General features: G+C 33.9%; 1 protein-coding gene across 1 annotated transcript in view; it reads left to right on the plus strand.

The window, feature by feature from the left end:
* The window catches only part of LOC129216586 (alpha-1,3-mannosyl-glycoprotein 4-beta-N-acetylglucosaminyltransferase A-like), a 105,345-nt gene that overhangs the window by 89,548 nt on the left and 651 nt on the right, over positions 1-15,146 (plus strand). Inside the window, exons 11-14 of the mRNA XM_054850801.1 lie at positions 2,707-2,965; positions 9,241-9,420; positions 11,356-11,416; positions 11,511-11,571. Of these exons, the coding sequence (XP_054706776.1) occupies positions 2,707-2,965; positions 9,241-9,333 (352 nt within the window). The 3' untranslated portion in view covers positions 9,334-9,420; positions 11,356-11,416; positions 11,511-11,571. The remainder of the gene's footprint in view (positions 1-2,706; positions 2,966-9,240; positions 9,421-11,355; positions 11,417-11,510; positions 11,572-15,146) is intronic.

Here is a 15,146-nt window from a genome sequence, read left to right on the forward strand (position 1 = left end):
ATTTTGCTTTCACATTGTCTTCGCTATCTTCATCTACACGACAATATGAAACTCATTGTTATAAAAGTTTGGTGCCGTATAACAGTAACATTAATTGTAATGATAATTTTGAAAGAAGGCTTCTTTGAAGCAAGCATCAAATTTCTTCAAGGGATATTTCGATAATGGGGTATCTGGCGCTGTCGTTTCATTTTTGGCGTAAATAATTTTATTTTAGTAACCCTCTGATTTATAGTAACCCTATGTGAATTATCAAAATCTTCCTTTCTTCTGTGCTATTGCTCCATAGTAGGGGTAAACATAACCTGGAAGCGAGGTGATGCAGTGATTAGGATCTGCTTAGCCTTCACAATGCTATCATTAGGTTTGACTCAACTACTCTATAGTATTTTTATCGTTATCATCTATGCCGATAACAGATGATCGGGGCTAAGTAAGAAAATACAGGATTGCATCATGAGCAACTTAGATGCTGTGGAATGTAATTTAGTTAGGAAAAACGTAATACTTAAATGGTTATAACTAAATTAACTACGCATGATTTCCAGAGAGGAACAAAGATAAGTTTTTAGTGCCAATCGCTTAAAGTTTAACGCGTGTCAATAGTTTTTTTTTTAGTATGGAGCATTTTTAAGAAAAAAATGTGAAGTTTCGTGATGGTAACTTCTTATTATTTCTGAAATACCTACATTTACACTAAAAAGAATGAAATAAAAAAAAATTTGAAAAAAAATAGAACCGACTTCAAAATTGCTCTAAAAAGTGGAAAATAATTTTATTCTTTAAACACCATCGATAATGCTTTTAAACATAATTTTTGAAGTTGGCGCAAAAACGATGGATAAAATCATTTACAGCCATAACTCAAATACAACTATAAATTTAACCAGGACCAGTTTCTTCACTATCACATACATTATGCATTGATGACAGCATATTTGAATAGCGATATAAATGTTTCGTTCGTAACTTTGGATGCTTTTCTGAAAAAAAATATGAACGAAGCATGTTTACACTGGATTTTACGTTTTGTTTTTGCGCCAACTTCAAAAATTATGTTTAAAAGCATTATCGATGGTGTTTATAGAATAAAATTATTTTCACTTTTTAGAGCAATTTTGAAGTCGGTTCTATTTTTTTTTCAAAATTTTTTTATGGATAAGGTGTTAGTTTCTGGGGTGATAAGCGGGCTGATAAACTGGTTTATTGCGCATTAACCGCATCGTTTAAATAGAGCTACGCTTTGATTCGCTGGTTTATTTATTTTCTACAAGTTTATATCATCAGATAAGGGAGGCGTACTTTGCTTCTAGAAATCTGCTAAAATTGTTTAAAAAGTGTGTTTGACATTTTGCAGCCATAGCTAATTTAGAGAATATTGATCTCTAAATCGACCTTGAAAGTCGATGTTTATGTAACGAGGTAGGCTCGATCAGTTCTGGATGGAACTTCTTGTTCCTAGTTTTAAGTCTTGGTAATTTGTTTACGTTTCCAAACAGATGTGTGGTGTTAGGGTAGCATGAAGTAAGGTAGTAGCAGCTTTTTTTTTTTTAAATATTTTTATACTAATCGTTTTACTTTAATATATTACTCATATCCCCTAAAATACTTTTCGATTAACTAGAGGCTATTTTTGCTTGATCTATCGCTGCAGTTATCACACGTATTTGGTTTTATTAGTTACACTGTTTTAATGTTACAGACACACTTTCTCATTATTCGCAAACAAAAAGCTTTTCCAGCACTGGTAAACATATTGCATTTTGTTGCGTGGATTTATGTTATTATATTTGGAAAAAAACCGATTTGAAATTGGATGCTGCAATTCATCGGATGAGAAAGGGGTAACTACATTAAGTAAGTAACATTGTAAGAAAGATTCAAGAAAAATAATAATAAGAAGTTCGTGTTATTTTATCTAAGAGATTCACAAATCTATATCCTATAAGATCTATCCTGCACCAAAGCACCAAACAAGCCATAAGTTCTACTTCCACCAAAACATAATCTTTATCTTCAAAATGATATAAAGCTGAAGAGATTGTTTGAACGCGCTATCTCCGGAAAAACTGGTTCGAATTGACAAATTATTTTTGTGTTCAATAGTATATTTATTGAGTAAGGCCATAGGCTATATAACTTCACGCTAAGACTAATAGGAGTGCAGCAGCAATAAATTGAAATTAAATCAATAATAACTATGATGCTTTTTTTTTTTTGCATCAATAGTTCGCACTTGAGTCTTCTGAATAGCTCAGCCGGTAAAGCACTGGGTTAGCAACTCTAGGGTCTCGGGCTCGAACCCGGCTGAGGGCGGGAAGATTATCAGCATTTATCACCCGGCTCATTTAAAAAATAATCAATTAATCAATCAAGGGTTTTCAATAATTTTTATTGATTTTTTCCCCCGATGTTCTTGTTTAACGGCATCGATGGTGATAGGGTGTGAAATTTTGTACTATGTATATATCATAGCGTGATGTACTTAAAATAGTTTTTTAATACATTGTTGTCATATTAACGCGGGTGAAACCGCGGATGACAGCTAAAAATAAATAAAGGAAAGTATAAATTATTTCTCTTCTTTATTCTATTGTATTTCCTCTATCATTGCTGACCAAGGCAACTTTGGGTATGTTTGCTAGTAAAAATATATATGGAATGAAGAACACATACATTCTAATTCAAATTCTTTTATTGTCGTAGATACTTCTTCAAAAGTGGGAGCTCTGATCACCCGGACGATATTTTAACGAATGCGTCAGTTCAAATCCGACCAGCAGTGCCTCCGAAAATTCCTGAACTAATACCATATCCATCCACTTCTGACAGATTTCTTGTCGTAGGAAGTTTCTCGGATCAGTCCGGTATTACAGAGGGATCTATTATTCCAACCGTAGGATTAGTGAGAACTCTTCGAATCCGTTTTGAAGAAGACGGTGATCATTGGATATCATTAAGTGAAGTAAGTTCGTTTATACTTGTGTACGTTCACAGTAATACCTGTTTTGTGTGTGTGTGTGTGTTTTTTTTCCCGTATATCTTCTTTAATTTTTGTTTTCGATTAGTTGATGCTTTAATTCTTTAAGCGTGAGTTATTTCCTAAAAAAAAGTAGTAAAATAATCTTTTTTTTTTTTTGTTTTTGTTTTTATTGAAAAGTGAATGTAATTGGTATAGGGCAAGTTATTTCGTACACTTTGAGTTGTGGAGCTAGTTCAGTGTGGATGTGACTATGGACCAGAGATAGAAGTTTAGGTTAAAGTTATTGCAAGAATGAAGGCTTTCACAACCGTTGTCAATAATTCTGTAAGATTCCGGGCTGTTGTTCCGTGGTCTGACTCCAACCACGGAACAACAGCCGGGAATCTTACAAAAATATTGTTTAAATTATTGTTCAGAAAAAGTATAACTGATTTTATATTTCATATTTATTTTAGATTGTCAAATACTGAAATCAAACTTAGTGAAACTGTCATAATTATACATATGAATAGTACATAGAATTGAAAGTACAGTTGGCACTCTGTTTAACGACGCGTCGGTAAACAAAGAGTCAACTGTAATTAAACGTTTCTCAATTTCTTTAAGAACCAAACTTTTAGCTTTATAACAAAGAATCCCTAACAAATTTCAAACTAATTGCAAAATGCACCATGAGACTTAATCATGAAAAATACTGCTTAGTGGTGCCATATGAGGTAAATGCGTTTAATTATAATCTGGTGTTTCATTTTTACTGGAGCAGAAATGCATTATAAATTAAATAACGCGAGATATAACGCCGGTCGTGTGAGAAACGGATATATGAAAATTTGTTAGGTAGGTATGGTGATGATTGGTTGGATTGAAATAAATAAGTCAATAATTTAGGCCAAATTGATTACAATTTTACTCGGGAAGATCGCAAGATCAGAAATAACGATCATATCCGTCAGCCGAGTTGAACCTAATAGTCTATCTGCTAGACCGAAAATAGCGTCATTTCTGCGATAAAGTTGAGTGAGGTGACATTTTTAAAAGTTTTTTGCTTAGATTACGTATATGCTAAGGTGGAAATTGAAATTGGTAGCTTCTGTACAGTAATTGTCAAAAAAAGCATCAAAATCATCAATTTTTGAAGTTTCGGCTTTTTATCAATTGGAGTGACTTTTACCAGAAAAAAATCCAAATGAAGCTCGTCAGTATTTAATTAAATACTAGGGGTTCTGCCCTTCTGCTCGATTTGCTCGTTGACCCCCGTTCGCCGCCTACAGTGGCTGAATGCCGCCTGTAGCAGGTGGCAATTTTTAGGGAAAAGAAACTGTCTTTTTTTGCATTTAATAAATACAACAAGTTAGTCAGCAATTAATTACATACTGGAGGCTCCGCCCTCAGCTCGATTCGCACGCGAACCTCCGTTCGCCACCTATAGTGACTCAATGCCGCCTGCAGCGGGCAGTTGATTTCGAGAGAAAAAAAACTGACTTGTTGCATTTAATAAATAAAATAGAGGGAAAATTACTCAAAAAAGTATCCTTTCTGAGTCTTTAATTATTACTTGGACAAACCTAACCTAGTAGCATTGTAATGGCAACGCTGATCCTAATCCTAACATTATAACACTGCCAGGCTAGGTTTGCCTGAACTACCCTTATGTTTTTTAGAAAGATGCAATGTTAAAGAAGCGAAGAGTATTTAAAATTCTCTTACTTTAATTAGCTTAAAAATAGTTGTCGTCGTCATGCCCAATCTCCTAACAAAATCCAGTATTAATAAAGTCGTGACTATCTGTATCAAGTTCTTGTTTGGCACATACGCAGTATCATATGTCAGTTCATGGCAGGTTAATACCCGAGCAAGGACATACTCCTTGTTGGCAAACTTTGCATTTGTTGCACGATATCATTTCCATGACTTCCGCGGGTAAGAGTCGACTCCCAAGAAACGTTATAAGAATTTTATCGATTTCAGCATTCTAACCGTGTTTGTATGGCGTTGGGAAAAATTGATATTGAACAAGAGATTTTCTTCTTATTGCAGTATGGCAACTGACTCTCTTGACATGGAGACTCAATGCAGATTTACAAAGAGGCAAGAGCTCAGGCAGAACATGGCCTCTTTTAGAGCAGTACCAATCATACCTTAGCTTGTTCACGTCTCCAATTTTTGAACCGTCGTTCATTCACATACAAAGCGTTCAAGGCTTGCATTCAAGCGTTCCCTTATGGTCTATTTTTAACCAAAGTTTTTAAAGGTTTCAATAAAAAATGATGCGGTGAGCATTATTTTTAATGGTATCATTTTATCTTTTCCATAAAACGCCGAAATGCTGGAAGCTGTGAAATCCAAGTATAGATTCCATCAGATCAACACTGTTGCATCCATCTGATAGCTTAGCTGTTTCTGACAACATTCTGAAGGAATATCATCCAGTCTTTAACTTGCTTTCCCATTTGAACATAAACTTTGCAGTTCCGTTTATGTATGAACGCCATCAGAATGAGAAGAACATCCGTGTTATCCGAATGAACAATTACTGCACGGATGTTGCTCTAACCAACATGTGAGGCATGTGTTGTTATTCTTGTATACGCCTTTTCGAGGTCGCAAGCTAGTTCGGTGCATTCAATAGTTCCATTTGATGTTATTTTCCAGCATTTCTCATCACTAGCAAAAACTGATTGTCTTTCCTGTAATTGACACTGGTATGCAGTGTTTTCCACAAATCCAACAAGAACTTAATAAAGTTAGTTTTATTGGAGTTCACTGTAAGAAACTGTAACCAAGATTTAATTTTGAAGCCTTCTTTGATATTTACATGCAATCTAGGATCGTATCATCTTGACGTTGGCTCAAAATCTTTTGCAGAATTAGTTTTATACTTATCAAAAACTATATCAACTCTATTTCCAGGGTCATGAGTTATTTCTTGGAAGATGATTTCACCAATTCGTTAAATCTCAGACCGTTAGGGATTTTAACTTTTAGAAGCAAGGACATTCTATTAAAAATACACGCTGCATTTTGTGGATACTCTATTTCAACGGATACATTTTTCTACAACGTGCCACAGTTAACTCTTAACCGTCTAACCTTGGTAACAAAGAGTGTGTCCATGCTCCGATGTCAACCTGCCATATACTGACATCTGCTATTGCTTATGTGCCAAACGAGAACTTGATGCATATAGTCTCAACTCTATAAATACTTGATATTGTGAGGAAATTGGGGATGGCGACGACAACGATTTTTAAGTCAATTAAATTATGCAAATTTTAAATACTCTTCTTCTTTAACATTGCATCTTTCTGAAAGTCAACATAAGTGTAGTTCGAGCAAACCTAACTTGGCAGTGTCATAATGTTGAGATTAGGATCATCGACCTTAGGGCGAAGCCCTCAGGATATAATTAATTGCTGACTAACTTGTAACATTTATTAATGCAACAAGTCAGGTTTTTTTTCGCAAGAAATTGCTACTCGATGCAGACGGCATTGAGCCACCGCTGGAGGCGAACGGGGATTAGCGAGCGAATCCAGCAGAAGGCGGAGCTCCTGGTATATACCAAAAAAAAAAAAAAAAAAAACAAATAAAAGTTAGTCAGTAATTAATTACTGACTTTTTTTTGTGGTAAAAGTCATTCCAATTGACAGAAAGCCGAAATTCAAAAATTGATGATTTAGAAGTTTTGTTTGACAATTACGGTATAAAAGCTACCGATTTCGATTTCCGCCTTAGCATATTCTTAATCTACGCAAAAAACTGAAGAAAGTGATACCTCACCCAGCTTTATCGCAGAAATGACGCTATTTGTCGAAATTTTGGCTGCTAACTGATAGCCTATAAGCCAGACATCAGAATTGCCGATCGAAGACTTTTGATATGGTGAAGATGGTTCAATTCTGTTTTGGTTAGTCAACATGGCCGTAAGTGTATTTTTTGAAACTTGTAAAGTATAGTTCGCATTAAATTGAATTAAAAACAAATAGGGTTGTCAAAACTGATGTCCCGAATCGTAGAATAAAGTAGCGACATGACCGCTATCTTCTGGCTAAAGGATGATTTCTTCCTACATCTGCTATGTTGAAGAAGTGCGTTTTTCTTCTTGATTGTGGTTTCTGATTAGATCATAATCAAGTAGAAAAACTCTTCTTCAACATAGCCCCAAAACGGCTGACGTATCGCTACTTAAGCTGCAATTTAGATCTTTAATCAAAACATCTTTGCGACTAAACATAGTAAATGATGTTAAACATTAAAATTGCGGCGATCTTAGTATAACTAAAAATACGGCCGGTGGTCAATTTGACCCACAGAAGAAATATTAATATTTTTATACATAATGTTGTATATTTGTAAAAACTGGCTTATAATGAACCTTTTTAGAACAAATGAAGTTTATTTAAAGGATGCAGAGATTTTAAGGATGTATATTGAATCATTAAAAAAACGAAGTTTAAAAACCCTTAAAATAACTAGCACTGTTTCATTAGTATTTCATAAACTAGCGATTAATGCTCTCTATATTGTACAAAAACATTATAACAGCTTCAAGTTCGCCTAGCTATATTCTAAGAGGCATATTTTAGGTTCTGCTGTGTAGTAGCTGTGTAGTCTGCTTAGCATCAGTAAATGTATTTGGAATCGTTTTTTTCGTAAAAAAGTCAAAATGACATATTTTTTAAAAGTTTATATTATTAAACAGCACGATAATTTACTAAAAGTGAAGGATGAATTAAGTTTTTTATTAAAATGCAGCAAGCAGCCAGCAAAAGTTTTGCTTAATGTCAAAATGACCTCACCTGCAGTTTTAGTCTAACGGAAACTGACTCTATAAAGAGGAACAATTACTGAATTTTGGAATAAAATCTGAAGCAGATTTTCGAAATAACTAACAACTTTTATATTTATTTGTATTTATTTATTTCTTCAAGTAACGAGCAAAGAGAAAGAGACATGTCTTTCAATAATAAAAAAATATATATCTTGTTTTTTAAGAAAGAAACAGACCCAATATTTCCTATTTCTCTGAAAAACTGAAAATTATTCCTGAAAATGATGGTTGAAATTTGAAAAATATTCATTACATCCTTGAAAAATCCGGGGCGGGAAACCTTTTAAATGGTACTTTCATTTTCTCTCATATTTTTGGAAAGTTGCCATGTGTGACAGACGGTATCTAATATTCCTGGCTTTAATAATCATACATCTTATGTCACGTTAAAGTTCGAAAACGGGAAATGTGATATTCTATAGGAAAAAAGAATTCAAGTGGCTTTCTAAAGTCATAAATGATTTATCTCTCCGCATTATCATGTAGCTCTTCAGAGTTTCCCATCTAATTTGTAACTATGATGCTACAGCCGAAAATCGCTCAGTATGGCTGTTTATTTTAAAGGCCATTTTCCGAAATTACATGGTTTTGTAAAGTTAAAATAGTAAACATTTTTCTTTTCCTACGGATTTGTGTCAGATTTCACTTTGGCGAAGTGGCATACACATCGATTTTATAAGGTTCTGTTGTTATGAGAGTCCTGGGTTTAAATCTTGAATGCATTTTTTTTTTCGGTTTGTTTGTTTGAAAATGGAATGTTTTAAAATTTTATATACGAAAAATATATAATCGGCGTTGTTTTTTACACAAAAACAGAAAAAAAAACGAAAAAGACCGACTCGCGTTGTATATCTGTATTAAACGTAATTAGAAAAAATCATATTTAAAAAAAAAAAAAATACTTCGAAATGAGCTATATTATTTTATAGTTTTTTCTTACCTGAAACTAATTTCTTTTGCTTAATATAAATATGCGTATGTATACAGGGTGTTCCGTTTTAATCTGCAATACCTTTTTTTTTTGCAACCGTTAGTCCTAGATGTATACATCCATTGCAAAAATGTTCAAAATCAGATGCAGAGTAAAGGCATTGAAAGTTAGAAGTGAAAATTAAATCTAGAAAATACAAAAAATGCCTTTCTTACACAGACAAGCTTCCTAAATTACAATTAAAGTCGGAGATTGTAATTATATGCATTTTACATCAGCTTGTTAAGGCTTAAAACCCCATAGCAGTTTTTTCATACATATTGATAGGCATTTCAAACAATATAAAGATGTAAATAATACAAAAAATGAGATATTCAATATGCTTTTTTTAATCATTTGTTTTGTTGTTACGCAACAATATAATGATATTAGCTAGACTGAATGATTGTTTTTACTGTGTAAACGCATAATATACTAAGAATTTATTATTTTCAGATTGTAATAGAAGCTGCTCCTCTACAAGCTCTAATGGCATCTGTTTATAACATTAGCTACATTTTTGGAATGAATTCCTCAAGCATACCTTGAAAATGCTTAAAGAGAACTACAAAATGTCCATATGAAGCTTTAAAGATATGTGGAAAGACTGAAGCAGATGCATTACACATTTTGAATGTAAGTTGAAGCTCTTGAAATATTTAATCAATTTACGTAGATATTTAAATCCTCGGCACATTTTCAATAGAGTTTTTCCTCTCTTTTTCTTGCCATACATTTTCATTTCTGCCAAAAGGCTTGCTAATATATTCTGTTAATATCTGTGAACGTCTAATGTCTGTGAGAACAGGTTAGAAAAGCCGGAAGTTGCGAAGTTGCGGCCGTCGCCTTTGCTGCAGTCTTGTTATCTTTTTACTTCCTTTTACAAAAAGGAAGTATTGTATTCGCGAAAAAATTTTCACTCAAAACGGACCTTAATTTCCATTTTACTCATCCCCGAATGAATATTGAGTTTTTTTTTCGACACGACCACACGTGGATAAGTGCCTATGGATAATCTAATAGAGAACAGAAGCGAGTTCAGGATCAAACGAATTACCTACAAATCGTAAGTTTTTGTTTAATTCATTTTCTATAATACCGTTTTTGAACTACTTTCCTTACGGTTTTATTATCTAAAACCTAATTTTTTAGCATTTTAAAATCATTTTGAAGACGTTTAATCTGTTGGCAGCTTGCCGATTGTTCTTAATTCACGTGAAAGTTGGTTACGTAAGACGCGTTTTTTATGCGAAACATTACTTTTTTCATATTCTTATTTGACGTAATGTAATATCCAACAAATATTATAAAGACGGATGAAAACAACTCCTCCACTTCTCCCCTGAATGATAATAAGACCTTCTTGGTTTTGGTGGGAGATGTGGAGTAAATTTCCATCGCCGTCCAACAAAGAAACCATGAACAACAGCTGACTTGATTTGAATTTTGACAACACGAAATACAGTAACACCATGCTGTTCTGGGTGTTATATCTTCTCTTAGTGCGATAAAAATGACTTGTTTGTGTATTAAAATAAATTTCGAATTGATGCATAGGTCGATTGTTGTATATTGGTTGTCAGAAAGCATTAACTTGATAAATATTGAATAAACGAATGACTGAAAGCAAAAGCTGTAAAAAAGATTTAAAAAAACATTTCTATCATGAAATTGTTGATTTTGTATTGTTATAAAAATTCCACAATTAATTTTTTATACTTTCAATTTAGAACATGTAGAAAGCAATCATTGCCTGATCATTTAAGATATTTGCGTAGTGTATCTATGGCATAGTTAACTTGAAGTATAAGTCAACTTTAACCTCAAAATTAGTAACCGTCCAAGAAATTCGGAATAAAGCTTAATTTTTTTCAATGTGTAATACTTCAAACAATTTCTTTGTAAACATACGTACACTTCTATTGTAACCTTAAACTGAAAATCGTGAAAACTTAAGCTATAATTATATTACCACGATGTATTCTTCCCCAAGCGAAGTGTAATTTTACGCCAGTTTCCACAAATGTTTTTTTTTTTTATAGTTTTACGATATTGTTTACAGAATTTTGATAATTTTTAGGACGTTTTAAGAACAGAAAGTATGCCGTGATCTACTTAAGCAACAAACAAATAAATGAATGAACAAAAATATATAAATATAATTTTAGATACTAAACGTTGTTGCTTCTAGGGTAACCTTATTTGATTCTCAAAGCTCGTATATAATGACGTCGGAAGATTTTAAATATTGTTTTTGAATTCAAAGTTAATAATATGTACAGCTGCTTTTATTTTAGTAACTGGTTTATTAATTACAAAAAAAAAACGCCATTTTGGAATTTTTACTGTATTTTCCTCTAGTTCAATTTACAAATAAATATTTAAAACAGCTTTATTTATTATAAATTAACTGATTCAGGCATAAAATATACGATATGCTCAGATAAAAATATCAACTGAAAACATTGATTTTTTTAAACATTATATTCAAAAAGTGCAATTACTAATGTTGACAAAGATCTGACCATTATCTTTCAATATACGTATAAAATATTAATCATATTTTTACAGGTTATGAAATGCAACGCATTTGGCAAAGATGCATCAATGTGAAGAAAAGTTCTAAGCTAAGGTATTTTTTTCCCTTAATTAAAATAACAGTATAATGATTGTTTAACTGAGGAGCAATGAATTAATATATTCATTGCATGTTTTTATTTTTTTAGCAAGTGTCTGTGGTGATTTGTAACGAACGTATTTAAGAAAAATTCATCGCAATTCTGAAAGGTTCGTATGCTATAATAAAGTTACAATTTATTTATATTTAGACTCTTTGTAATATTTCTCTATCTATTTTGCAAAGACGTGCTATGAAATGTTGCAGCACATGTTTTGTTTGCTGCGAGGAATTATTTAGTTTATTTTCAGTTTTCGTAAGTGTGCGAAAATTATATCTTGATGCTATATTTTCTAAAACACAAATGCGTTTGAAAGTAGTAAACTTGATAGATTCTTTGATCGAAATCAGTAGCTTAAAATTTGAAACTAAAAAATTGCACCATTCAAAAGTTTAAAGCAAATCATTACTCGCTATTGTATTTAGAGTAATTTTGTTGTTGAAAATGAAATTGTATTTGTTCAATCTAATACTCTACATACCTAAAAAATACATTTGGTTGTTAAAACATACTTAAAAATGTTTTACAATTATTTTTCATCTGGAATTTTATAATAGAAAAGCATCGTAACAAATGTTAGTTTAAGAAAAAAAAACTAATTTGAATTTAAGCACATGCAGTTTTTAAACGCACCGTTTCAATAAGAGGTTTTAAAAATTATTTTTTACATAATAAAGATCAATAAATAAACGCGTTTCAATTTAAATTAAAAGCAAGAAATTCTATCGAGAACTAAAGAAGCCTACTTTCCCATATAAGCTGATACGGGTGATTTGAAACGCCTAGTAACTGTATTTCAAAAATGTACAAAAAGTGCTTTTCTGTGCATTTTTACAACGGCACTCATTGAAATAAATAATTTTTATCAAATCGAATATGGATTTTATTTCTTTTTTTTTTTGAGTCCTGCTTTCATGTCTTTTTCTTTTATTTTACTGCTAAAGAAAAGTTGGCTCAAAAGAAATTTATATTGTTGAATTTAGAAAAAAAAATGTATTTTTCTACTGTAAGAACTGTACCAAAGTAAATTACTTACACGTACTGCAAGAAGCAAAGAACAAACCGCTGACATCAGACATACAATTCTGACAGGTAATAATATTGTTTGCTTCATTTTGTGAAGACAATATCCGGGGTGGTCTTACCTGTCATTACCGAAAATGACATTTTTTCTTACAAAATGTAGGTTCAGTAAACTATTTTTCATTCGAATATATTCATCTTTAAGCAGTTTTCTTTTGAATTCGTCTAAAACCTACATTTGAAAAAGTTTTAGAACAAAATTTAAAAAAATATATTTTGGATCAATAGGTTTGTATTCAGCATTAGCGTTACTGAAATTCCAAACACAAAATTAACCTGAATTTTTTCGCTGGCTACGTGCCACAGAAACGTTGACAGAGCAAAGATTTATTTTTTCATAGAAAGAGTCTAAATGTATCCCTAAATGCAACACGTGTTTTCATCTTGTACTGATGGAAATTGCTCTACCTTATTATACAATACTTACGAACACACACTAGAAACAATAAAGTAGCATTTGCTAGTATGATAACAAATGCTGCTGACTTCACACCTGCCGCAGCATTCTAAAAGACATATATTTTATATCTGAAGTAAACCAGCATCATACAGGGTTTGTCCCAAAAGTAATGAGCCTCATTTTTTGCCATGCGAATACACCACGCACACCTTCGGGACCGGTTGGAAATGGTGAAGAGGACTCTAAGCTTTCCAGAGAGGCCTGGTTCAGTCGCCTACCAACTCTCGAATCGATGGGAGGTCGTGTTTAGTGAACATCCACGCAGAGAACTCGTGGTGGTCTTATGAATATCGTTCAGGGATTCCAAATTCTTTCATTTCAGATCCTTTTTCACTTTTGGGAGCAAGAAGAAGTCTACCAGGGCTGTAGGGGACCTGTGGCACCGTTAAAACACCAATCTGGGTCGGATAGGAATTGACAACGAAGGCGGTCGGACAAGACTTTTAGCACAAGTTTTGTGCAAATGTCCCACATGGCTAAGTCTTCCGTAACAATTCAATGATCATCTGTTTTCGACAAATTTAATTACTCTGCACCAAACGGACACTCATTTGGCGGCCTTTGTTCAGCAAATCTCGCACACAAGTGACATTATCGTTCGTTTGTGGTGATGATGATGGACGCCGAGAATGAGCCTCATCGGCCACTTTTTCTTGTCCTTCCTTGAACTTGTGCCACTTTTTCATCTGCCAGTACGACAATCAATCATCCTTGAAGGTCTGAGTAAAAAAATTAAACGTTTTCATCTCCGTCTTTTGGAGTTTGACACAAAATTTTAACGCATTGCGTTGCTCCAAAGTTCTTTACATCCTACACATCACGACGAGGCTCTGCGCGGAGGTACACTAAAAACAACCTCCCATCGCTCCAAGAGTTCGTAAGCGACTGAACCAGGTATCTCTGGAAAGCTTAGAGTTCCTTCCACCATTTCTAACCGGCCGCGAAGTATGTTCGCGTGGCAAAAAATGAGGCTAATTACTTTTGGGAAAAACCCTGTATGCAAAAAAGCTGCCAACAAAACGCATTTTACTGCGGAAATATTTGCAAATAAAAGAGGAGGAAGAAACATTCAGTGCAAATGAAGAAATAAAACCCACGACCTCTGGCATATGATACGAGGGTTCTATCACAGAGAAATGTCTGTCCCCAGAATATTTTGTTTAACCCTCTATTGCTCTGGTTTGTTTCTGCGACTTTGCACAAACAGCAGCCACTTTATTCATTCGTTTTATGCCATAATGTAATCCACAAAACATAATTCTCCTATTACATTCATTTTTAATGAGATAGATTCACGAAAAGGTGTTTATAAAATTGTGTACAGTTTTTGTCGTGTGCTCAAAGTCTGTGGTAAATATTCTGCCACTGACGCAATCAGTACAGAGTGTGTGTTTTAAGTAATGAGAATATTTTTGTCTTGACACGACTATACGCCAGAGGGCGCTCCTATCGGTTGGAGTCAGTAGTGGGGCCTTCGACCTTCATAACACACCGCTCGGCAGTCGCCTGCTGACTTTGGTTGAGGCAGGATCAGGCGTGGCGTAAACGTCTTCAAAAAAGTGTGTGCAAGTTCAAAATGCAACAAAGCATTGAACAGCGTTACCGCAATCAAATCTTGCATTCACCTTGGAAAATTGGCTGCATCAACGCTAGAAATGATTCAGCAAGTGTACGGAAGGGAAAACTTATCTCAAACTCAAGTTTTTAGAGGTCGGGAGAGTAGAGGGGGAGCCCCGTGCAGGTCGTTTATCAACCGCGGAAAACGAGCAACGTGTGCGACATTTGCTGAACACGGACCAAGGAAGGAAGATTTGCGCCAAACTCGTGCTTCGTGGTTGCTGAGAACGTGACAAAAAATGGCATCGAAACAGTTTCACAGCGTCCCTACAGCCCTGACCTTGTCCCAGCAGACTTTTTTCTCTTTGCCGAAGTGAAAACCACCCTCAAAACCTCAAAGAGCGCCAACACGGGACCCTGGATGATGTCAAAAGGGCTTGCACTCATGCTCAGAAGGATGTTTTGGTTGGTGATTTCTAGAGAGCGCACAAAGCGTGGAAACGTAGCCTGCAGAAGTGTGTTGATGCTCAAGGAGCATAGTTTGAAGACTACTAAAGTTATATAGCAATATGTCTAATAAATTA

Source organism: Uloborus diversus, chromosome 2 (genome assembly GCF_026930045.1).
Source record: "Uloborus diversus isolate 005 chromosome 2, Udiv.v.3.1, whole genome shotgun sequence".
Lineage (NCBI taxonomy): Eukaryota > Metazoa > Arthropoda > Arachnida > Araneae > Uloboridae > Uloborus > Uloborus diversus.